The 27,789-nt window shown below is 33.9% G+C and overlaps 2 protein-coding genes across 5 annotated transcripts in view; both read right to left on the reverse strand.

The window, feature by feature from the left end:
* LOC138944859 (GTP-binding protein Di-Ras2) overlaps window positions 1–4,430 on the reverse strand; it is a 78,744-nt gene extending 74,314 nt beyond the window's left edge. For both annotated transcript variants that reach the window (XM_070315922.1, XM_070315921.1), the window contains exon 1: window positions 4,161–4,430. The gene's annotated coding sequence lies outside the window, so the exon portion shown is untranslated. The remainder of the gene's footprint in view (window positions 1–4,160) is intronic.
* Window positions 4,431–8,705: 4,275 nt separating this feature from the next.
* Window positions 8,706–27,789, reverse strand: part of Ntan1 (N-terminal amidohydrolase 1) — a 44,817-nt gene continuing 25,733 nt past the window's right edge. For 2 of the 3 annotated variants that reach the window (XM_070316428.1, XM_070316429.1), the window contains exons 3-8: window positions 14,316–14,506; window positions 12,859–12,924; window positions 10,389–10,571; window positions 9,705–9,913; window positions 9,287–9,448; window positions 8,706–9,158 (exon numbers count right to left, since the gene is read on the reverse strand). In XM_070316428.1, the coding sequence (XP_070172529.1) occupies window positions 9,033–9,158; window positions 9,287–9,448; window positions 9,705–9,913; window positions 10,389–10,571; window positions 12,859–12,924; window positions 14,316–14,505 (936 nt within the window). In that variant the 5' untranslated portion in view covers window position 14,506 and the 3' untranslated portion in view covers window positions 8,706–9,032. Of the gene's footprint in view, window positions 9,159–9,286; window positions 9,449–9,704; window positions 9,914–10,388; window positions 10,572–12,858; window positions 12,925–14,315; window positions 14,507–18,738; window positions 18,962–27,789 lie in introns of those variants that run through there. The other variant, XM_070316430.1, reaches the window with a different exon arrangement.

Genomic DNA, 27,789 nt, shown 5'->3' on the forward strand with positions numbered 1-27,789 from the left:
GATTTATAAGATTTCTTGTCATTTAATTATCTCCCGGGAACTTAATCCGCAATTATTGTCCATCACTTATAATAAGTTTGGGATTATTATATAGTACAAGTACTTATTAGCTAAGAATTATTAATATCTTGACATTTCAATAGTGGGAAATCAGATTTAAAATATTAAACAATCAATAAAATTATAATGTCTTAAAGAAGAATGACAATAGACAAAGAAAATAATATAAACCCGACTGATAACTTTTTCTTTTCATGTGTATATGTGTGTATGTGTGATAGTGCTTCCATCTCTACGAAATAAAAAAAAAATATTTGAATTGTAACATCCGATCGGCCGGCAGAAGATAAAGTAAACAAAATTTATTTTCCTTTGATTCTTTCTCTTATTGACATTATCGTCTCAGAATATCAAGTTCGCTAAAAAAAATAAATCTCCGAGGAGTAGCGATACGTCAATGGAGTGGCGATTCCCTCAAGAGGACGAGAAACGGAGAGAAGCACACAAGCGAGCGTGTACAAGATGCGCTGCAATAAAGCGAAAGGTGAAATCGCTCTTGGAAGTCGATTACTCGCTTCCTGCCTCGGAAAGAGAAGAAAGTGGACGGCGTTCGCGGGATTCGCCCCTTTAATCCGATTAAATACGTCATTCTTGCTCTACGCTCCTCTATACATAATAGGTTAGCATGAGGAAAACGCGAAGCTAGCGTTATCGATCTCGGATCGGTCTGCTTGTTCCACTTTGCAACGGCTGAGTTACGTCTCTCTTCTGAACCACGGTCGAAGAACTGTCGCCGGCAATAATCGCCTCCACCATATGACATGCAACAACGTCGATGATCGATAAAAAAAAAAAAAAAAAAAGCGAGAATAGGCGATCATCATTTTACGTGGCGCGTCGATAAACTGGTAGATAAAAAGATAGGCTCGAGAGACGTTTTAATAGATCGTCACTTCTACGTGGCAGAAGTAGGGGGCGAGATCGTAAATTGCGAACGGCGAAACTTGATCGCGACCAGGAGAATTTATCGTAATTGATTAGATCTGCGGAATTTAGATACATCGCGGATAGCCCGTTTAATCGCTCATCCCCAGAATATTAGTGGCAGGATGTCGGAGAAACAATTCATCACAAAAGAATATGTGAAGAGTATTCTTTTCTTCCTTGACAAATATATATATAAGAGTTGTCAAATATTCTATCTTCATGTAAGAGTGAAATAAAATATATTAACAAATCAAATGAAATCAACAAAACGAAACGGGGAGCTCTAATTTTTACAAGATAATTAAAGAAGATTTTTAGATAATTTTGTTGCGCATACTTTTTGCGCTTAACTTTTATTAGTTCCTAAATAAATTTTTTTATTAATGAATGCATACTGAGCCTCCGCATTCAGAAAATTGTTAAAAATATTGATTCAATATTTGCACGAGACAGTAACAATATTTCAATTTACAATTTTACATAACACAAACTTATATAATTAAGTATCAAATCAATTGACGCATGAAACTTAAACATAGATACGAAATAAATGAAATAAGAAAGATAGAATCGAAAAAAATCTATCGTATTACAGAAAATCATTTATCGATGTTTACGATTTTACGGAAAGGCATAGGAAAACCTCACAATCCACTTCCTCTACACAGATTTCGCCACACATAATTCCATTTGCACGCTCGTCGAATCGTACATATTGCATTAGCGCAGAAATTGCATTAAGACTCCACTTCGCGCGTGTGCGATACATTAAAAATATTATCTCGTCCTTTCGTGCATCCGCTACATTAATTTCTGTCTATTTACATTATGAAAGACAAATAGATGAATTATTTTATTTTATTTTTACAAAACACGTATAGATATAATTATAGAAAAGATATATCTTTTTGTAAACGATTTTATTTAATCCTATTTCAATTCCTACACGATCGATGTAAGTATGTAATTAAAAAAATATTTATAATCATAAACTATTCTATACTTAAGGGGATTCTAAAAAGCTGACGTAAGTGCTCTTAAATTCTTGTTTTTTTCGTGTCTTCTTCTTCAAATAAAAAAGAAAATTTTGATTAGACGTTATTATCTCATATAATTTTTTTCAATTTACGATATTGAGATCTTGACTTTAAGCGTTAAATTATAATTATATCAAAATACGGACGAAGATCATTTTGAATTATATGAGAAGCGTGGAATTGTCTTATTTACCTGAGATTAAATTCACGGCAAACTTTACTTCAATTCAAACAGCTTTAATATTCCAACGCGCACCGGAATGTTTTAATTTAAATAAGAAATGTTTAACTATAACATGCTGCTACTATAAAAATATAATTATATACTTTATAATTATATTAAATTTAAAGTAATGTAGCATCATTGTTGAGATTGCAAATTTCTATTTGTTCATCAATAATCGCTTTTCCGCGGATACATCGGTCAAAAGCGGAAGCTAAATCAGGAGAAACTCTCCGTTTGCCGTTTCTAAGAAGGATGGTCGATTAGAATTTTGTGCGACACGAACATTTGCAATTAGCCAAAATTAGTTCTAGGAAACAAAACCGCGATTTGCCAGCAGCCGACATTTTCCGTGATTTCCTCCTTGCTTCATGAGACGCTTACGATCAAGGATACCGATTATTAAACGCGCTCTGAAATTAATACCGTCCTCAAGCGACAAAGGCAAGTAGAAGAACTTTCTAAGACATTATCACAAACGTCAATTTCTCTGTCTCTTTTTCTTTCTCTCATCCTCGAATATAAAGATATAATATTTAAAAATATCGTTTAATAAAATATGTTATAAAATTTTTTAGAGAATATATTTGAAAATATTATATAAATTTTTGCAATAAAATATTGTATATATTAAAAATTGTATTATTTTTCCCAAATATAAATAATATTATTATACTGGATAATTTTTAGTATATAAACTATTGTTTTTGTCATTATATGTAGGAATATTCTTATATCAGACTTATCATTTTTAGCATTATTTTTATAACTCTGTTATTTACAATTTTTTCAATTCGAGGAGAGAAAATACAAATTATAATTTGGAGTTATAAAATCTTGGCTTCTATATCGAAAATTCGCTTTTAACGTTATTTTAGCGCAATTAAGCGCCGTGACTCGCGATTTACGCGCAATATGTAAGAGTCGCGCAATTTAACCGACACGTTACGTAAATATCGTTATTCTTCTTTCAATTCCACTTACGAGGATCAGCTGCTTTCGACATAATAGAGTTACTACTGAGAACTGCGGGAATACTCGTATGTTCCGTAACAAATACTCGTTCATCGCGCATTTACTGAATGTAGAAGTGAGAATTTTTTTTCACGTCAAAATCAATTAATGCTTGTTAAAGTAAAATAAACTTCCATGTGTATTACAGCAGATTTGTTATTTTAGTTTTATTAAAGCGAGACTTTACGTGTTTTTATATCACTATAACATGTAACATAACGCTATATTTTCAAATATAAAACAAATATTGCTTCCAATACAATTATCCTTAATAATTCGTCGAAAATTTGAGGAAGCTATTAGCAGTTTGATACGTTGAAAAGTTTATGCGTTGTAATAAATGAAAACCTATAATTGATTCAAATTGTTTGTTCGTCCATAGGAAGAAAAGTTTTGAGAATACATATTTCGAACATATATTTGAAAAATAATTAACATAAGAAAATAAAATTTTGTATCCTTCTTATTTGATCTCAAATTTTGTTTCAAACATACAACTTACATTACTAAAATTAAAATATAAAAAATATTCTTTAATCTTAATTCAACTATTTTTTAAATTAGATGTTAGAAATTATTTTCACGATTCTCTCTACAATACAATCCTGCAACATCATTTCCGATACAAAATTTCAGATTTTATAGATTGATGTATTAATTTGTGTCTGAAATAAAGACATTTTACGTGTCCACATATGTGAAAATATACAATACATGCTTAAAACGAAAGAACGATTATATCGTGCGCGACCTTTTGAATCTTTCGCTAAACAAAATCTGGTCCGTAGAAAATCTGATCAATCTCAGATAACTCACAAAACTTCCGTATTCGTATCGCAATTCGAAACAATTTTAATAAAAAAGCCGTATGATATCGAGAGAATGTAATAAGAACTCACCGGGACGGGAAAAGGGCGCGTTCGTCCGGGACTTCCTCGAAATGTGATATGCCGAAAACGTGGCGCGACCACGACGAGCGGGAACGCGGAAGAGCTCGTCCTCGATCCGACGACGAGACGGCACTGACCGTGTCGGCGAAGCGCTTGATGTCGACTACTGCGAGTCGGGCCGAGTCACTTTCAAGGAGTCTGCGCAACGTTACCCATTACTACTCACCGTCTCCGCGAGCTCTCCTACCCTTAGCCGCGCTTCTTTCATTCTTTTTTTCGCGATTCTTTTCTTTCCTCAAATATTTAGGAGATTTAAAGTATTCAGTAATAGAATATACATATATGTGGGTGTGATATTCTTCGTGTAAAAAATTGAAATTGATTTTTCCTCGATCTTTCCCCAAACTAATCCCCAGAAATAATTTAATAATAAGTACTGCGTCTTTTTTAAATGTTATTACCGTAATTCCACAAAACATTAAATTTCTGTTATTTTGATAATTTAGTGGAAATTTAAAAGGTATAGAGAACTACGTCACGAAATTTGCTGCGACCCTATGTCAACAGAAAGAGAGAGAAAGAGAAAGAGAGAGAATCCAGTATTGAGGCTTATATATAAAAATACGCTATTTCAAGATTGTTTCTTGCAATCAGTTTCGATATCAACGTGATTAATCACCGCGTATAATTGTGTAAATGTCTGCAATCGAATAAATAGCTTTACAAATAGCATCTGAGGATGCTTCAAAGATTCTTCTCTCCAACCCAGTCTTAATAAAAGATCGGAGTTAATTTTCAGAATTTCTAGGACGAATATTATTTCCGGATGATCACTTTTCAATGCAATTATCAACATCTCACTGCGGATTCTGGATTCTATACTAGAGCGAAGCATATCGGAAGACTTTGTAAATCATTCATAACAAACTTTCCGGAAGTTTCCTTCCGCTTACGATCAAGCAACTTCTTGTATAACTGTCAGGAAATAGGAAACAGGCTGCACATGCATACATAAGCTATTGATGTTGAACAAAATATATGCGTAAAGTTCTATTAATAGTGATGCAAATATATCCAAAAGAAAATTTCTATCGTATATACTTTAGTTTTTGAAAGATTCCGATATAAAAAAAAAAGAGAGATAGAAAGAGAGAGGGAGAGGGAGACAAAGAGAGAGAGAGAGAGAGAGAGAGAAAATTTTGAAGATTTCAAGAATTTACAGATTTAATTGAGAAATTAGAATGCACAAATTTCAAACAATTTTCTCTTTTACGACAAATTAAGATACTGCATCTAAAAATCTAAAGTATTTAATCTTATTATTCAATTTATTATTTTATGCTACGATTTATACGTTTTATATATTTTGTTAATTAAATTGCTTTCATAATCCAGCAACAATATTAATTACAATTTCTCTGAAAGATAGAAAATATTGTACACACACTATATCTTAATAATCGTAGATTAAAATATAAACCTTCATTATGACTATTCCTTTTTTTTTTAATAAGATTTGAACGAATAATAATTATATATGCAATTATCTCTACTGATCGATTAAGATCGATATTTGATTCTCACTAATATGAAATCCTAATACTCGAGAGTATTTTCTTGTTGTGGTACGATAATTTCGCGAGTTTCACTGTACTTGTGTAATAGTTTACAACACACTAGGTAACATAATGAGCAACTTTGTTAACGACTTTATTTTTACCAATTTCCGTTCGGCAATTTCTCAAGCTGAGCGTATAGAATATCGTGTTATTCACGATCACTTCGCGATTAAATCAGCCGCGTAAGGGGATAATTTATCACGGAAATCATACCAAATCAGGAGTATGCGAGCATTATTTTTAACGATGGATCAATCAGTTGTGGTTGTCATCTTGAGCACTTGATTTGATGCGATATCGTGAAATAACATATACGACGTTGCTTTAGTCTAGTATCGTTTATTGTATAAATATATCACCAAATAATATTATGTAGTAAGATTGCGTCTGCGTAACGCGAGAAAGAATGCGAAGGAGATCGAACGGGAACGCTATTGTAAGAACGAGGCCGGGGATGGGAAAAAGAACGCGCGCGATAAAGAACATAAGAAGTATATATACATATATATATATATATATATATATATATATATATATATATATATATATATATATATATAATTGTATTACTGTACCGAGAAGTTTCTATGAGCTAGCAAGAAAAGCCGTATATTCTCCAGCCAGAAGTAACAAAGTAAATGGCAAACTACCCGCTACACTTTCTTCATTCACGCAGATTGAATGAGAAGGGAAAAGGATCGTATGTTCGATCCTGAGAGCTTCATCGCGAGTGCACATTCGCTCTTTTACATAATATAATAGTAAAAATATAGCTCTTTTCGATCTCTAGAAAATATCATATTATCATTATTAGCAATATCATTCTGATCATTGCATCATCATTATTATTATTAATATCAACCTCAATTAGCTTATATATCACTAGAACAATAAAAAATTGTAAACGCACCTTTCCTTTATGCATTATTTCAAAACTTCAAGATCATAGCTGTGTAGAAGAAATTTTATATACTCTTCGCTTAAAATATCATTTAAAAAAATGATATATTCATCACATATACATATATATTCGCCCAAAGGACGAGGAACGCTCTTAACAATAACACTGAATTTTTTGAATTTTTTCTGCTATGAAAATTGTATTCATGTATCGAAATACAAGAAACTTTTTTTGTATGGCTGGGGAACTGCACTCTCAAACGCAATCCGGAGAGTAATTACCTTCCCGCTTAATCGATGAATTCACAGGTAAGGGAAGGCCTCGTCATTTTAATTTTTTGATCGCAATCGCACGCCTGCATTTTCTAAATATGTAACAATAAAACCGGACGTTCACGCGATTTCCAGATTGATCGAATTGCACCATATTATTATGCATTTGTATATTATGCTTACAATTAGTAAAACAATAATTAACGATTTGTCACACATCGCATCTTTTATCTTGGATGTTTATTCTACGACGTAAATGATGATCAAACTCGAACGCCTAAATGTATGTCTCACGAGTATCTAACACACATTCAAATAATTAAAGAAGATTGGTATTTTTAACATATATGTATATACGAGAATGAGTTAGTAAAAATTATTGCGTGACATCAACGACTTTTATTCAATTATTAATTGAATTTCTTCGCTGTTTGAATTTTCGGAGAGATTTCGCGTCCCCCCGTAAAATAACTATCGAGGCAGAGGAACTTTCTCTCACCCGAAAAGAATTCGGGCATAACACTGAAAATATTATGTACATTGTCTTCTACTTCATCACTATCTTTCATACAACAATCTTTTCTTTATTATGGCAAGTACGAAATTCTTCGTTGCTCGAACTTTCGTAATTCAGCTGAAAAAAGGAAAAAAAAAAGAAAAAAGAATAAATGCTTGAGCCTAATTCCACGCGCGCATGCGTAAATTCGCGCTGTAATCGCGCAGCTAGCATCAAATGTGATTTTCAGCTATTGAATTATTTGTTTAATTATGAAGATTGCATGTGATGTAAAGATGAAATAAGTATCAAATCGCATTCAATACTAAATGCGCGATGAGAATACACATTGTTGCTTTATCGCTAAAAAGTTAAGCCGGAGAGAACGTTCAATGATGGAACAAGGGACTTATGACTAATAACATTTTATAACAACGAATCAAATTCAATCAGTATCCATATACATAACATAAGCATCTATCAAAAACGAAATTCAACAATGCCAACATATTAATACATACAAGCTTATTCACGATTGAAGCGCTTTGTATGTTATATCCGCGAATGTTGCTTTTTATATAAATATATCCAAAAAATGCTAGGAGAGAAAAATATATTTTTATGTATGCATGCTTTATAAAATAATTTTTTTAGTTTCTTTTCTTCTTCGTAAGATTTTGTAAAGTCGTATATCGTTTTACAAATTTTGAATTATAAAAGAATTGTCGCCTGGCAAGCAAAATACCCGGATATAATTTTAGAAATTTTTGATAATAATTTGCGGATAATTAAAAAAATCTTTATATGAATTCATCTAAAACCAATTTTGATCGCGAAGTAATTCATTTAATGATTTGACTTAAAATATCCTGCTGTAATTACATGATAGAAAAAATATCCCTCAATATTATTGTAAAAAGCTTTTCCAATATAAAAGGTATTTAAAGAAAAATTTATTATAAGTATATGCACACATACATAATCTCAGTGCCGAATAATGCGTATTAAAATTTTCGGAAAATTGTTTCCCAAAGTCATTTCTATTTCAATTTATTTTCTTGGCTTATACTCTATGATAACAGAGTTATAAGCTCTATTCTTTGAATTTAATTTGTAAATATTACAAATCGTATATACTTGGCAATGTATATTCAAAGGCTAATCTGCATCTCGATTTCTTTGCGATTTACGAGATATTTTCCACTGCGAACAGACATTAAGGCATCAATCTGTGCGCTAATTATGACTGTTTCAATCTATATTCTTTCCCCTCGGACGTCTTTTTTTATTGAACACAAATAATTGCCGTCCGACAAAAACTGCAATTATATCCCAATTTCGTATTTTTCTCATCAATTATAAATGCGGATCAATTTTTTTAAAACAATTTTATTAGAGCACCAATTCTGCGATATGCAGAACTCGACGGTACTGCGATTTTTAAAAGATGCAGTTTCACGTTTTAGTAATTGATTTAAATTCTTATGACACCGCATATTTCGTTAATCCGCAATTTGATTATATTTTGTATCAATCGAAAATTTCGCGAACAATCTCCACGCAAGTCTTAATCGAATCTGCAATTTGTTAAGATTAGTATCGCATTGGTTGCCAGACACCAGTGGTTTCATCTCGGCGATAGTAATGAGGTTTATTATCTCGGAAGACGGTGACGGCAGGAAATTGATTGTCCTGAATGTACTTGAGTGTTGCCCGTACCTGAAACAGAAATTTCGTCGTTGTCTAGCAAAGCAAAAGAAACGCGCGCAGTTGGATTTGTTGCTTATCTTCCTCTTTCGAGGCGATTTATAATATCATATATAAAAAAGTATATCAATTGGCATTACTTGTGAGACGAAATGTGGTTGTTCTACTTCCGGTGATGTTGACAGGTGTTGCAGGATGAATTGATCGGATTGCGCCAACCAGAGATCCACACCTCGCAAAGGATCATAATTAAACGGACCGATTCTAAGTAATCCAAGACCGCAATCGTATATATCCAGAACCTGTACATAAATAAGACAAACATATTTGATTCGCTCAAAGAACTGGATTAAATAAAATTTGATAGAACGCTTAATCAAATAATAAAATATATATTTTATTCTCATTTAAATATATATATATATATATATATATATATATATATATATATATATATATATAAACACGCGAGATATAAGCTCTCTCTTTTATATAGATCGTTCGTTTTGCTCAATTATAAAATACTATTGCAAATGCAAACGTTGCACACACACGCACCTGCTGACCCCCGGTCAATTGTCTGGCGCACCGCAGCGCTTGATCCGGGCCTTTATCGGGGAAAGTCGCGGGAAAGATCTCGCCCGTCTTCACGTTCAGCCCGATGCCGTAGATCACCGGCCAATGAATCCCAGCTCTCACAGTGGTATTCAACTCGCCCACACAGCATAATGTCAGGTCGATCTCCACTGGTTGCTTGTGAAATGCAGCTGAAAACCGCATCGATCCCGTTATCGTCATAGACAAAACGTGGTGACATATTGTATGTAATTTAATTCGATTTTATCAGAAAACTTAAAAAAAAGTTTCGATATTTCTATCTAATCTAATATCATTGCTCAAATAAAGAGTTTAGTACGCACAGTATTATTATTAATATTAATCGTATTAATTTTTATCAGAGTAAATCTTCCTCCGAGAAATATAACATAAATTCTGTATGTGTTCTGTTTAATTTATCTCTTTAACTTATCTCGAGGCAAACGCAAACAAACGATTTAATTCATCACGTTTCCGAATGAGATAGAACAGATATAATTATCTAGCCGATTATATTTGCAGATGTAGTAATTACGAGCCAAAAAATTTTCTATTTTCGTTAAATAAACTCCAGCGCGTTACTGAGAGAAAAATTCCACATTATATATTATAAAAACACACACACACACACACATTTCTACTTACAAAGTATAGTGTAAAATAATTCCTCGGAATAGTTTCTCGGATCGGAATAACCGCCGATCAACTGCAATTCCAGCCGACCTTCGGGATATCCAAGGGTGAGTTCCGTTACCCTCTGGATCATCGCTACTGCAGCATCTTCTGTTCCGGAACCGTCAAGATGCGCCAATGCTGCGGCGCCCGAACCTGAAATTCAGATATATGACATTGGAAATCTTTTACAACAGTAAAATCGTGTGCGACTGTACTTGGCTATTATGATATAAGAACACGAAGGAAATATGCTTGTTTAAAATTATGATTAAACATAAAGTATATTTATGTTAATAATTAAATGTTCGCCTACAAACTAATCCCATTTCAAGAACAGATAATTTCTGTACTCATTACTTTTATCAATTATTATTATTGTTATCAATACATATGAATAGCTTGTTTACTCTCATTAAAAAGTCAAATGAGAAAAGCATCGAGATATCCAAACAAAACAAAAATTAAAAAAATTATCATCGTTTGCGCGTTTTGTACGACATATCGTGGTCGCTACATATCTCTTCTCGTAAAGAATATACCGATTAAGAGGGAAATTAATTTCCGAGCGTTTAAACATCGCTACCGAGCGCGTATCGGGTCTTTCTCGCCGTTTATTGCATCGTTGCATCGAGCGAACGAAACGGTTAAGAGCACTCATGTTGTACACGATGCACTGAAATGATTCAGCACAGGATGTGTCCGAGAAGCGCCTTCGAGGGTCGATCCCAGCGCGTTCACTAGGCGCGATTTATCGCCGTACATCTTCAATGGAACGGAGTGAAATGCGAGAAAAGAGAGAATAGTGATTCTCGGCGATGTGTGATCGAGATACTACAAATGTTCAACTCACGTATTGTATATATATATTTCTGTTATTAATTGATATATTCTATAAATCCGTTAACGATTATTTTTTACAATAATTATTATCTGGATATTCTTGTACGACAATTGCGCAAGACACTCGATGGGAAAAACTCGCAATAAAAACATTTTATACTGCGAACTATTACTTAATTGCGTACTTTCAAAGTCGCTTTCTACCTCGGCCATTATTCACGCGCAACCTTAAGACGATCGGAGACACCCAGGTTGAGTCGCGATGCACTATCGCCGCAGCAGGAGAAAGCTAAGGAGAACGTACTCGATAGTTTTGTCGAGATGTACGGTACAATGTTGATGGGTTCTTTTATACAAGATGAAATACGTTATAGTACGGAAAAGCAACATTTATGAAGCTCCATGTGTGTGATTCATATTTATCGTTAGTTATCAACTCGAATAAAAATTATTGCTTGTTGGAGAAGAGAAATAGTAATTTGAATAGATTTTTTTTTATGAGCGCGTTCAAAATTATGATAACAGTCACTTGAGAATTTAATCTTTTTTTTTTCTATCTCGCTGTATAAAATTAAATTTCTTTTATAACTATAATTTTACATTTTATTTTTTCGTAGAATAAATTTTTTGCCCTTTATATGAGATATGTTAAGATTGAAATCGTACTATTAGATTTTCAATTGTACAAAGCTACATTGCTTACGTAACAATTATCTTTATAAAAAATTATAAAAATATCATTATTTTATAAATCGCGCAATTATTTCCTCAAAGCTCTTCGAACTTATACAGGGTGTTCGACAAGTAAGTGAGCAAACGAAAAGTGGAAGTAGATTGGGTCGAAAAGTCCTGAAACATTTTTTTTTTTATACATAGAATCAGCAAGTCTCTCATTTAAATGACAACGTGATACAAATCGTGAATTGAATCAATATTTTTTTCCTTTGAGTTCGATAGAACTGATTCTGTTAAATATACGGCTCATCTTTTCCAAAGAGGAGGCTGAAAATTTTTCATTTTACGCCTTATGATAAATATATCGTGGAAAGATCGTACGAAAAATAAATCCATTGTAAGCCTATGGATAAAGGGAATAAAAACCGGCATTCTTTCTCTCAGAAGTTTTATGCTGAGATCTTTTATCTCTTTTTTATTCAGTTCTAATAAAAAAAATCTAAATGCATATAATTTAATAATTTCATAGATATATCGCAAAGCATTAATTTTTTAATCAAAATTGATTTAAAGTTTATCTTTTTAAATGTCAGAGTGATTAAAAATGAAGAGTTTTGCGCAAACTAAGCTTCTGAATTGCAATAATATATCTTGTTGATTCTCGCATCCTGCTTAGAAGAAATCAATTTCAACTTTAATTTTCTTATGAATGTTAGGATACGAGTTTTACAAAAGATAATTACAAATAATAATTACAAAAGATAATTATAAATAATCGACATTTTTCAATAACGCCGGACAATCTCGCTTTGTCGTTGCGTTATTCTGATCTCTTTTTTTTTTCGCCTAACTGCATCGCGAATGGTCGTTTATATGCAACTGACTAGTTTATAACGATCGCGATTGTACTTTCAAATATACTCACCGGAATGCCTGACGACAACGATTATGCACGTGGTCATATCGTCCGAACCAAGGATGTTCACGTTTTCTGTGAAAGCGAAAAAGAATAGTTAGTGCGATAGCGAATATAAACGTAGTACTTCGAGAGACTATAGATTGTTAGGATTGCTCGCCGATGCAATAGAAATTTTCCATGATTATGTAAGATAAATTTTTTGTGATTTCCAAATATAGTAATATTTCTATATCTCTATATTCTCTATATCTTTCAAGATCTTTCAAGTTGCATGAGAGAAAGGATTTCAAACCATTTCAAAAATTGCATAATTAAAACAGATAATTTAGAGGGTGAACGTGACACGTATACGATTCGCTGATTTCTATGTTTGATGTATTTTTTAGTACAATGTGCTAAAGACACACGAGAAGAACATGGATTTGGATAAGCGATATTTTTATAATATACTAAAATAAAGTATTGCTGGGGATAAAGATTTGATACGTTAAAAAAAAAATTAAATTGCTATTTCAATACATTATCGTGATTTAACAAAGCAATATAGACAGATATGCTTCGATGCAAAATTTATGGCACAATTTTATTATTGTAGCAATCAGGCAAATCGTCGTTATTTTTAAAAATTATATCATCAAAAAAAAAATTGAACTGTAATTTACTCCGATAACACGAGAAATAACGTTCCGTAACAGTATCCGGCGATTTATCATCTCGCGCATTAATTTTTTTGATTCTCTGATAATCAAATATAATTACGGTTGGTAGATTTTGTGACGGGTTGCGTCAATCTTGCAACGATATCGCAAAAGGTGCCGGTAAGACATTTCGATATAACATATCGAGAGATAACACGGAGGCTATATTGCATCAGTTCTTTTGATAGATACGACGAATTATTTTTCGAAAAGAGATTTCGCCTTTAAAGTTTCATGCTTATTACACATTTCTGCGATTATAACAATTTTAATAACATTTCGTCACGCATATGTATGTACTTTAATAATATTAGAGATAGAGAAAAAAATTATTATAAGAAGGAAACACAAAGAATTATTCTTCTATTATTTAAAAATCATCATCTTTTCCGTATGTAACGATAAGTTTTCAAGATATACGATGGGGTCATTTTATCTGGAACGCGAGTCTTCTGTAGAGACTAATGTATTTTATCTAACACGCATTTTCTCGAGCTTAATGACCGTAGGATTGCTTAGCGACCACGATGCCAATAAATTGTACGATAACACAGAAATCGTTCATATATCCTATTATCGCGACGCGTGATTTATTTTCCTGTCGGTTTCATTTCAGACAAGTCATTTTTACGACGATCGTCGGCGCATTTGTGTAACTCTCACGTGAAACTCTTTCATCTCCACGCGTGTGCACCGTGTGAGCGTTTTTATCGAACTGCGCTGTCACAAAAAGCGACTCGCTTAAACACGACACATCGTACTTACTGTCTTGCGGCAAAGTAGCCGCCATTTCTCGTTGCTGGACGTAGAGGAGACCCACCGGGCCCACAAGTTTCGCCGGCATCGAGTGCAGCTGGGCCGCGCTCTCGCGGTATACCGGGTGGGCCGCATACAAAGATCTGCTGTCCGCGGGTATTTCCTCCTGCAGAACCACCCCGCCCACCACTAGCACCATCCTGCAAAAGCGAAACGAAGACGATGTCGATTAAAGCAACATGGATAATGCCTTATTTAAAAGACGACGATTACACGTTGCACGTTTCGCGACGCGCATTGAATTAATTAATTCCGCAGAACAATACGAGCGGCTGATAATTTATGCCAATGGCGCGGCCATTCTTCACCGATTGATTTCCATTTTATTTCTTTATTGACGCACATGGTTTTAAAGATGGACGACACGAGAGATTTCTTTATCGGACGAAGTTCAAGTTTATATCTGACGGGCGAATTAAAAAAAAGCGTTAAAAACGTATCCCTCTATTGTTCTGCGGCTACCTTTCCACGTTTCCGTTATAATCTATTGATTATACATTTTATTTAAAAAAATTTCATATTCACAATGATAGTGATTATTGCTATTGTAACTACAACTAACGTTGCAATAATCTTCTTCAAAAAGTGCCACTTTTTAAAAAGATAAAAGTCTGCGATAAACGTTTCAAATCTTTACGGATTGAACATTTTAATAAAACAATTATTATAATAATCAAAGAATAAAGAATGTGTATTTTATAAAAAAATTTATAAAAATTTTTACAAACAAGATTTTTTGGGAATATATACGCATTGCTTTCACCGTTTCAAACAGGTATACGCCCTCTCAAGTCATTTGTAAAATGAACGACCCGGCGCATATGATCTCACGTAATAAATCATAACAGGCGGATCATTAAAATTAATTTACGGCAACCGTAAAGCAAAGTAATTGTCGCGCTCGACGCAACAGGCGGGTGTTAAACGTCACGCGCGGTTGGCTTATCGAATATAAATTCGCTCGTGCGAGAGAAAACGCCCTCGTTCTCCTTCGAGCCTCACAATGAAGTCTTTGGGTATATCTGGGCGCACGATCGAGGCTTAGCATTGTGTGACAAAGCCGGTTACGGGATCGAGAGATTCGCGATTATCGGGCATATTGTCGGCACCGCACGCCACGTCTCGTCGCCGCGTCTCGTGTCGATCGTGTTAACAATCGCGATAACGAAACCTAGATCGGCTTATTCCGGGGTGAAGACTGTTGTTCGATCCCGCTCGATCCCGTAAAGTTATACACCGCATCATTACGAGCGGCTTTACTCTCGGATATCGAATGACATTAATAATTTTGGAGATATATTGGAAGAGACAGAGCAAGTTATCTCCGATCATTGAATGAAGAATACAAATTATTGGATATAAATACAAAGTTTTTTCTTTAAGAAAAAATAAGACGTAAATATCAATAATCAATATAATGATAAATTTTTTTCATATTGCAAGAAATCTGATATATATATATATATATACATATATATCGTACGTCCATCTCTATCTTTCTCTCCGTATAAATCGCGCTGATAAATTGATCTAACAAGATCTAAGTACACATCGAAGCTTCGCCGATCAATAAAACGTCGATGATTATCATCTTCCTTCGATCCTAGTCATCTGTTTCTACAAGAATCCGGAAGGATGACGCATCAGAGAACGCGGCACTTCTTTTATTAATAAATAAAAAAACACTGAATAATTGCGTGCTCCGCGTGATTTTAAGTGCAGGATAATCATTAATATCGATGGCGCTCGTAGAAAGGAGAACCGCGAGAGATATGAAGTTTTTCGCAAAAACTCGTCGCAACCAACGTCCTCGTGCACGATGCAAATCGCGGCAAGGACTAAAATAGATCCCGCGATCCCCCCACGTGTCGTGCTTGCAGCTGCTTCTGCGAATACAGAAATATGCAACGACGAAGCCGTGCCTCTCATATTTTTTCTCTCTAATCAATTTTTATTTATTTATTTTTCTTACGATTATTGAGGCGTGAATGTAATTACAATAACCCATCTATACTGCCGATATAAAATTTAATTATTATATATATATATATTATACATATATAAATAAATCCTTTCAATATTTCTTCTATTATTTTCTTTGTGTTATTTCCTTTCAATCACTTGAAATATGCTGAAATAAAGTCTGTTTATCATTATTATAGGGACATAACAAACAAAAATCGCGGTAGAGCTTTTAGATTGTTATGAAAGGAGATATAGAAATATGGTTGAAAATTAGAAGGACTATATCAATTAAAGAAAGCGTGAAGATAAATTTTATATATTAGCATATTTAGGATAAATCTCATTTTACATCCGCGAGAGGGATGTTACCGATAAACTTTAATCAAGTAACTATCCCTGCATAATCCCTAATTATATCCCATTCTCTTTCCATCGCTCTAGAAACGAAGGAGCAGAAAATTGTAGCGCGATCAGCTACGGGCGATATCTTAGTCGCAATCCTCGTACAATGTATGTAGGTTTCGGTATTAAGGAGCACGGTACTGTAATCCAGATGAGATAATTGCATGTTTTGTTTTCGGTGGAAATATCGCGGCTTAATTATATATGGCGCGCGACACGCGATGCATACTGGCTCCGTTGGCTCGAGCGGACACTCGCTCGCTATTCGTAATTTCGCTTGCAATTCGCTTGCGATTCGTTTCGTTCTGTAAATGATGCGTGTCGCGTGACGAAAATCTTACGCTGACGTAATTAGAATGTTTGGAGATGCGAGGCTTCTTCTCCCCATTAAAACATAGGACCATTCATCTATCGTTCAACAAACAAATTTTTAGTTTCAAATATGACTTTACGATTTAGAAGGTTGACATGCTTCGCAAATTCTGTCTGTAGGATAGTTACGTTCCTTTATATGAAATAGATCATCGTGTTAGAAAAATAGTGAGTGGCTTTTAAGAGCATATTTAGCGAGATTAAGAGCGACGCGTAAAAACAAAAAGATGTTCGATGCGCGTTACGAAACCCTCACTGTCATCGTAATTGTTGCGCGCGACAGGCTTATGTATAATTATTTGCATCGCGAGCAGCTGCTTGTCTAATAATGAGATAAACGGGTAGCTACAGTCCGGTTGCGATCGCGAATAGCGATCACGCGGAAGTCGCGGCTTTGCTGACGTAGCACAGTGACAATTCGCGCAAAACTGATATTATCGCGTGACATTTGTGCGTGCGTTTGAGATAGCTATTTTATGTTATATATATATATATATATATATATATATATATATATATATATTATTCCAGGAAAAGCATTTGTTATTAGTCGCGATATTGCTATATCGATTTCTTATAATAAAATATCGTATCAATAACAGATGTATTGCAACACGTTGTTTTCACGTGCTGTTATCATCCGACATGGATTGCATCCAAAAAATTTCAGAGTTCTTTTCTCCGAATAATATAAAATATATGTATGTGTCTATAAAGAGATAAAGAAAGAGATAGATAGATAGATAGATAGATAGAGAGAGAGAGAGAGAGAAAAAGAAAAAAACGATCGGCAAATTATAGGATACAATCCAAGCTAAATATAGAAATTATTTAAATTAATATTGCGAGATAAAAATAAAAACTTTATAGGATCTTATTTGCATTCTATGCATTGTATATGTGCAAATTACCTTATTTAGTTGATTTTGTTTCTAGAAGAAATCTATCTTAAATAACGATTTTTATAAAGAGATAAAGAAAGAGATAGATAGATAGATAGATAGATAGAGAGAGAGAGAGAGAGAGAGAGAGAGAGAGAAAGAAAAAAAACGATCGGCAAATTATATTGTAGGATACAATCCAAGCTAAATATAGAAATTATTTAAATTAATATTGCGAGATAAAAATAAAAACTTTATAGGATCTTATTTGCATTCTATGCATTGTATATGCAAATTACCTTATTTAGTTGATTTTGTTTCTAGAAAAAATCTATCTTAAATAACGATTTTTTACGTTTTAATAAAATATATGGAAAGCACGTGACATATGTCATATAGGTATATACGCGTCTCTGTGTTCAAGTTTATGATTTTTGCGACATGTTCGACTATGATCGAATTGTCTCGCTATCGAAATTCTACAAGCACTTCACTGCGAGATTTTCGAAACTTATCATTTCACTGTATTATCTCGATCGATGATTCTCAATTCGCACACAATATATCCACTAAAAATATCTATTACGTGTCACGGATTCATCCAAAAGTATCTTTTATCACATCTTATTGTTAGAAGAACTTTTTTACTTTTTTACGAAATATCTCGTTTCTACCGATTTATCCTCGTGATATTAACACGTATTAATGCGTATAACCGAAATTAAAAATCGATAATTATTCGATCAACTTACGTCTCAATAAATGCGCATCACTTTTCGCAAATCAACTGCGACGAGACCCGGAAATAATGGCAGAATATATTTCGAATAAACGCGTTAGAATGATCACTACTTCTGGTTCATCGCGCGTTTTAGGATACTCTCGTACGAATCTCGAAGGATCTCGCGAGCAATCGATCGAAGATCCAACCGAGCTACGACTAAATTCGTCCGCGATGTTTTCATTCAGTCGACGTCGACTGTCCTGGAGCTCATTAACAAATCGCGTTAATTATGGTTTCTCTTATCAGCCGAGGCGGCGATTGGACGGCCGCGTGGACGCGGTAGGACGGGTTAAAATCCAAGCGGGACCAATCGGGGCCGGCTCGTCGATCGGATATCGGGGTACCGTGAACGAGAAAATAACATGTTTGGCTCTGTCGGCAGAGCTTAGGAATCGAAATCGCCTCGGTCCCGCATCCTTTTTTTACTTACCCTTTCTGCTCGCACCGGCGACCGATCGAGCCGGCGATACTACATCGTGAGAGCGCTCGTTCATAGAGTGGTCAAAAAATTCGAATCGTCGAATTTACGAGAATCAGATAATTTCGCCAACAGTAATCAAAAATTGTATGTTACATTACATATAATTGCTAATAATATCGTAAAAAAAAAAAATTACGAAAATGATAAACGAGATACTCAAAGTATCAATTATAGAAATATAGTTACAGTGTATCTTGCATAACTAAAACGATTATTAATATTATTAAAAGTTCAAATTCACACATACACATGTTGACAAACAAAATTTATTCAACAAGTTTAAACTATTATTTATTACGATATTTACGTATTTATTAATTCGTCATTTTATATTGCATACTCTCTCACTACAATCTATATACGTATCGAAAAAATTTTTAATAAAATAAGATCTATCTTTCCATGCGATACAGAATGAATAATATGTGTTGGAAGTTTTCGAAATACAGTTACGAACATAACTGAGGATCGAAAATCTTTTCTTAACATGAAAAAAAAAAAAAACGGTACCGAGTAGAGAAACAGACAATATGATAGAATCTGAATATATGTAGATATATGAAGAAAGGTCAACCAATGTGTATTTTCACAATGAAGGACAAAAAATATTGGAACGACCTCAATAAGCATTTACAAACTCAATCTTGTCAATAAATTATGCACAGGAGAATAATAAAAGACATAATAAAGGACATAAATATTAATTCCGCAAACATTAGGATATCGTAAACAAGTTTTCAAGCAAAACTTTTATTTATTTAAGTAAAAAAACAAAAATTAAAGAGCATCTAGAGAGTCTCTATTCTACTGGCTACGATTAGTTATAATTTCAGCTTATTATTTATTTTTAATTTCTTTGTATTAAATATCGTAATATTTGACTTTGAAATAATTGATTCAAATAAATACAACGTCACGTTTTTCTGTCTAGTTATCTGAATCGTAGCATCGCATTGCATAATCATTAGTCTACATAATGTTTATGCTAATTTTCTTTTCCATTTAAACTTATTCTATGCTTGTCCGATTAGAAACGCGATATGGAAGAATCGCTTTAGAATACTACTTACGATACTATTTTACACAGCATGATGTCAATAATGCGCGACACTTGGAAACAGCTTATGTGAATCCGTAAACATAAGGATATAAGCAAGGATACATAAACATCCATAAATGTAAGAATACAAGATATTGAGATAAGGATTTACCTCGTCGCACACATTTCGAATAATCATCTCGACATCAAGGGGTTAAAAAGATTCATCCTTCTCGGAAGACCAGCTGCTACAAGACGTCTACGTATAAACGAGTGTCATGACAACGTGAATTGACAAGTCTTCTAAGTATAATCGGGACTTGAAGAATCATCGGATCTCCACCCCGTGCCATCAACCACCCTCATAGAAGTTCGAAGAATGGGGGAGCAGGAGGCCAGGCTCGAGGACGCGATACGATCTCAACACGGGGTTAGACGCGTAGCAAACGTTATCGACGAGATTTCACAGACGAACGGACAGGAGGGCGGATCGCGAAAAAAAAATGCCTTTACATGAGATCAAGGCGTGATCTCGCGCGCGAATCATCCGCGATCCACCCCTGGAACGAATCGCGGCACCGATACGATACCGGTCCGATATGATACCGTATGGATATCGGTGTCGAATGGACCGAGAAGAAGCGGAACGCTCTTCCGCCGGCACGCCCCCTCGTTCCCGGATCGATCCCGGACGATTTACGACGGGGATCGATTTGAACGACGATTAAGAGGACCGCGCTCTCACCCTGCCCTGTCTCGCCACGACGTCGAGCAATATTTCTTTGATCGTGAGAGGAAGGGAGGGAAAGTATTAACTCTCTCGAACGGCTTTTAAAACTTGGTACGCGTCGTTGCCGATTATGCCGGCCGCGCGCGTTCTTCGCGTAAAAGCGCAAATTGAATTTATCGCGGATTTCGAGCGTGTCTCGGATATACGGGATGTTTGGAAGGATTTGAAATGCGCAACAGGCAGGAGTATATTCAATTATTTTTTGTCCCGAGTTTTGTATATTAAATTCATATTTCAATGTGATATAGTGAATATCGGACGATGTATAATATTTTCTCTCAAAAAATTAAATATCGTCGTGAGCTAGACACTGACAGCCTAGTAATATAATACAATATATATATATATATATATATATTGCTGCAATAAAATCATATAAAAAATGCAAACTTATATTAATTTTATTTTATATTGTATATAATAATATATACTTCAATTCTCTGAAATGCGATATAAGTTACATAAGTATATTTACTTGATGACATAAAGATATATCGGAAAATAATTTTCTATATTAAACAATTTTCTTTTTTTTTAGTATATGATTGATATCGCTTAAGATAATGATCTTTATTAACTATCACACGCAAATGATAACTTTTATATATTTTGGATTTGACATTACAAAAAAAAAAAAAAAAAAAATATTCCGTGGCTTTTTTCGCTATTTCATGTGTAACTAAATATAAAATTAATCGTTGTCTCATTTCGCTAAACAGCAAAATTTATTAAGATTCGAACCGCTGAAGATGAGCAGAAAAGATATAAAATAAAATAAAATAAAATAAAACGACTCTAACGAAGACGAGGGATCTCGTGCACATGCTCGTCAAGTTGCGCGAGAGCGAGAATTCCCATGACGCGCGGAAAATTAGAACTGCGCGGACGATGAGATTATACGGCGCGGTAGGTAGGTAGATAGGTAGATGGCTATTGTTATGTGTGCCGACGAAAATTATACTCTTCAAAATCCATTGTACTAGATTGCCGGCCGCGACGGTAGATTTTCTGCGTCGTCTCTATCGTCGTTGCCATCTTCGTCTCCGTCCATCTCTCTCCTATATTTTATTTTCTCGACGTTTGTTTTCAATATATGATACATCAACTGAGATGCACCCCGATACGATAAAACGTTTACTTTCGCAAATTTTATTAAACTTTTTCTACATTCTGCTATTTCATTCATTAAATAGTGCTAATACATACATTTATTTCTCTTATATTATATTTTATATTTTTTAGGTATTTTATAATTCTTATTTTGTAAACTTATTACACTACCTATACTATATTATATAAATTCAGAAATTTATTTAAACATATAATTATATAATTTATTAATGAATAATAAATTATAAATTCTCTTTCTCTCTCTCTCTCTCTCTCTCTCTTCTTTTCTCTTTCTCTCGTATAATTGATTATAACTATATAAATAAGTAGTTTCTATAAACTATCATATTATATAAAGAAACCCTAAAATTTGTACAAAAACATATTTTCCTTTCTTTTCTTACTCCAAAATTAAAAGATATATTATCCAATGTTCCCTTTTCCTAATCTTCACGTATTTCTTAATTTTTCATTTTATTGATTACGTTCGTAAGCAATCGATCTTTTCAAAAATAAACACCAACAACCACGGAAAACGAAACAGTATGTAAATTATTAGCGCCAAGACAAGCGCTTATTTTGAACGTCCCGACTGATTTAACGTCGCGTTTTTATTTAACGCCATTCGAAGATAATACATACATGTGCATGTAAATAAGAGCGATATAAAATTCGAGAAAGCAAAGTCATTCAGATAGCGTCGTACATAAATATCTTCACGCGAGTATCTGGAACAGAGATAAGAAAACCGCGGTGTATGCCTAGAATCGGGATATATAATTTCCGTTAAAACAATTGGATGACTCTCTAAGCTATTCGATTCGATGTTAACAACTTCGCAGCAAAAAGTCGCATAAATATCGATTTCATGACGAGCTTGCAATATGTCAGGCCAGTTATCACAAATTTTTTTTTTCGTTTTTTCATTTTTTCATTCAGTTAAAGAATTTTATCGGGTTTTACAGATACGCACACACACACACGCAAGAATAGTAATTATTTTTAGCCCGAAAGTGAAGATTAACCTCGCAATTATTCTACAAGTATTCGAAAACAACTTATAATCTTTCTTTATAATTCGCTCTCCCAATCTTTTACTTAACTTGCTAAAATATCATAAAATATCAGTGAAATTTATATTAAACGCGAATAATTAAGTATAAATATAATGTATAAATATAGTTTATATTTTTTCAAGTGCAATAAACTCTTGACTATAACTTATACTATTTATACAATTTATGATATCGAGAGCAGAGTTGGGAACGTTACTCTATAAAAGTAACGCGTTACCGTTACCGTTACTTGGAAAGTAACGATTCGTTATTTTTTCGTTATGTTTTTGTTTTTTGTGATGCTAAAATAAGCTATTAGATTAAAAAATTATTTAATAATCAATATTAAATGTAATATAATCTATGTTACAATTAAAAACTCTAAATTAGTCTCCATATAGCAAGCGTTTTTTATATTAAACTTATTTAATGATTCTAATTTTTTATGTTAATATCTTTACTTTTTAATACACTTGTCTTTATAGGAATTTAAATTGTAATTTACAGATTTCAAATTTGTCGAAAATTTTTTATCGAACATTGTTTTTAAATATTGATAAGAGAAATATTGATATTATTAAGAGCGTATTCCAATATTCACTATCAGTATTGTAAAATCTATAATTTACGTTACTATAGATTTTCAGTACTGGCAGTGACTATCGGAATGCAGCCTATGATAGAAGGCTACAAAATATTTTTCAAAAAATACATCTAGTGAATAGATATAAGATAATAAAGAACCAAAAAATAACGATGAAAGTAACGGCTAATTCGTTACCGTTACTGTAAATATGTAACGACGTTACCGTTACCGTTACAAACGGAAAAAAGTAACGATCGTTATCGAAAAAAAGTAACCGTAACGGTAACGACGTTACAAGTAACCAACCCTGATCGGAAGATAGAATTTGTTTTCAGTAATTAACACGTCGATATCAATTGATATCAGTTGACGTATAGGCAATATTGAAATTCTTTTCTCATATTGCTTGGATAACATATTTTAATTTCCTATTTTATAAATGAGAAAAAAAAAAATAAATATAACTAAAAAATAGATTCATTGATATTCGATCCATTTATAAATAATTGTAAATGTATACCTTCTCAAATTTCTTCAGCAATATTATTTCATCCGCGTCGAATTTAATAGCGAAATTGTGATTTACAAAAAAGGGAAAGAGAGAGAATCGCCGACGCGACAGAAGAAAATTACGGCGATATCGATCGAAAATCAGCGATGAGTATATGCAATTATTGAAGGAGAGAGGGAGAGAGATGGGCGAAGAGGTTGGAAGCGATTCCCGCCCGGGACACAAAGGAAGCGAGGAGAAGACAGAGGAGCTCCGAGAAAGAGAGAAAGAGAGACGAGGGGCAAAACGGCGAACCCCTTCGTGACCGTAATCGGCCAGTCGGGAGGAGGCCGCTCAGATCGAGCCACACGGAAATCCACTTGAAAAGTAGCCATTACCTTAATTATTGGTCTTTCTAAGAGAGGCCATGGGGCGGCGGGGCTCTGCGTATTCAGTATCAATCGTCGACGGAATCCCGAGGATCCCTCGGGATTTCTTCGCGATGTTCTCGTCGACACGGAATTAAAAAAGGAAACATAATTTTGATTTGCATTATTCCTTTATGCAAATCAATCTTGTCTATTTTTAAGCTGCGCGAAAAGAAAAATAATAATAATTCTGTATAAAACTATTTTAATGTTTCTGAATCAAACACAAAAGCTTTTATCATACATGTGTAGTTATATTTTGTATATATACTTCATATATATATTTAAAAAAAAAAAAAAAAAAAAAAAAAAAAAAAAAAAAAAAAAAAAAAGCTGACTCTCCGATTATCAATTAAAAATATATCGATACCTGCAAAATATATCTCAATCAAAAGGAATAAAGAGACTGAGATCAATTAAATCGATGGAAACGAAGGCGAGAAATAAATCGTAGCGGGAGCTGAGTAGTTTCCCTTTTGATCAAGAGAGCGGGGAAAAGGAAGTGATTAAAGCCGGGAATTCGAATTAATTGGCAACGGACGGACACTTCGGAGAGAAGGAGGAACGAGGGGAAATCGGTGAGCCGAGAGTAGATCGACCTTTAATAACCGCGTATCGGCGTTCACGAGGCCGGTTCTTCAAGACTCTCCAAAAGGACCAACGAAAAAGCCTCGATCGAACGAGGCATCGCTCACTTAAGGAATTAGCGATAATGGCGGTGTGCAACGCCGCGCAACTTCGTTGCACGCTATTTCATAATGCAACGCTATCGAAAGCAGGGAGAGTGGAGTGAATCCGCGAGGGTGAGTTAGCGTATCGCTGGTAATTCACGATGCTTTTCATCGATCAGCATTCGATGGAGAACTAATTCATCTGAGAGAACTTGCATTTTTTCACTAATGCATCTTCATCTCCTTTTAACTTTGAATCAATAAACTCTGTTCGATCAAAATTTAACTAACTCTAACAGATTTATAAACTTGTACAAATGGATTATTTTTATAAATTTATTTTACGCACGCATGCACGCACGTACTGCTCGTACGCGTGTACCATATATACATGAGCGTAATTATGCTTGCGCGATCGTCAAGTTGTTATTTATTTAAGCATGTAAAAGGGCCATAATCTTTAACGTATGCACTTTTTTCAAAATTATCTTTCACGCAGTGCCGATATTTTAATGGCCGACGATTCTATCAACAAAGGTGGAGTTTGTATCGCGAAAATATTTTTTCTAAATGTTAGATTCTATTGATCAATAATATGCATATGTGTAGTTTGGTATAAATGAACAAGGGGCTTATAAATTCCCAATCATATAACGATTAAAGCTACTATTGTCAAGATTGACGAGATTAATCTATCATTAAAATTAAGAACGAGAATTCTCACGTATCATCCTACATATCTCTATTAATAAATTTTACATTGAAAAAAGATCAGGCTAAAAAGAATTTTAAAATCGCTTCAAGTTTAAACGCACATGTTCTTCGCAATCAGGCAAAATCAGTGTTGATCGTGCGAAAATTTTGGGTTTATTAGGGTGAATGATGATCGCTCATGACAATGTTTGTGAAAAGTCTAATGCGCGTTAAAATGGCGTCCTCTCCTGTGTCTTGAAATACAAAGATGTAACTGGGGATGTAATCGAGAGATCCCTTTATATTGTATCTCGCAATATAATACGTATACATGTTGTCTCGCTCGCGATCCTCGAGCTTGATTGTCCCGATGGAGATCCGTATCTGGTAGTAATTAGGCGTCTAATTAAGCCGGTTAATTAATCACTAAGCGTGCATGAACGAAGATCGGATACGATGGTCTTATGCAAAAATTGTCATTCGGCAAAAATATCTATTAAATGTCATTGTGCGTATAAAATGTGTATGTGTATAATGTGTGTGTGTGTAAAATTAGAAAAAAATTAATAACATTTCTCTCTCTCTCTCTCTCTCTCTCTCTCTCTTTACATACAATACATAGAATGAGAAGCCATTTTCATAATCTCGTTTCGATCAAATTGAAGGAGAAAATTGAAAGATGTAGATGTAGAAAGTACTAACAATTATAAATATATTTTCATCAATGGTACATATATATATTGATGTTTATTTTTTTCATATTGATTATTCTTCTTAATTGTAAAATATTACAGATTGTTTCCCTATCCTATTAATTTATGTAAGGGATAATATATATTGACAATAACAGATTACTAGTATCATGCAACTGCGTTTCATGCATGTTTAAAATTCCAAATTTAACGTTTATCGCGTTTAAAATTGATCAAATGATTCAGAAACTCACTCATGCTCAAAATTGCGAGAAACCTGGCGTCGTTCGCCAGTGTCCGATTAGCGGAAATCGCTCGTTGTGTTTTTATCTCTCGGTCTACTGAAAGAACAATTGACAATAAATGCCTTTATCCGTTCGACCTGGCGTCGATCCGGCAAATTCTCTTTTTCGTCGGTGGGCGCATGTCTCAGCATCAATGGACCCCTGTCTTTCTTACGTTTATTGATCACTTGCATTCCTTTTCACAATGGAGGACGAGCGATTTCTATGCAGGATTATTGCAATTGATTTGTTCAAACGATCGAAAGTGTAAATAGAAAATTAATATATCGATTCTTCATATGTGTGTTACCATAAAAATACCATTAAAATATTTCGTAAGTTTTTAATTTTGCTTACCGCTTATTATATAGTCTATGTATTTTTCTTTTTTTACTCATAAAATCGAGAAAAGCTTTTCGATATGAGCAATATGTAAGTAAAATTACTGATTGAAAAATTGTATCATTTATATGTTTCAAGTCTAATTCGTGTGGAAAATCATTTATATGTCATATAGATGGTAAAAAAGGATGAGGAAGATATATTAAGCGAGTTCGATTTAAGCGCAGATAATTAGAAAAACGCACGTATATTCATTATCGATGTACGTGGGTCGATCGGTGCGGTTTTATTGGCCAATCAGTATCTATTTATGACGTATAATACAATATGTGATTTGCAAAAAAACAATTTTGTTACA

Source organism: Polyergus mexicanus, unplaced genomic scaffold (assembly GCF_030449975.1).
Source record: "Polyergus mexicanus isolate NDT 795.1 unplaced genomic scaffold, iyPolMexi1.0 SCAF_3, whole genome shotgun sequence".
In the NCBI taxonomy this organism is placed as follows: Eukaryota; Metazoa; Arthropoda; class Insecta; order Hymenoptera; family Formicidae; genus Polyergus; species Polyergus mexicanus.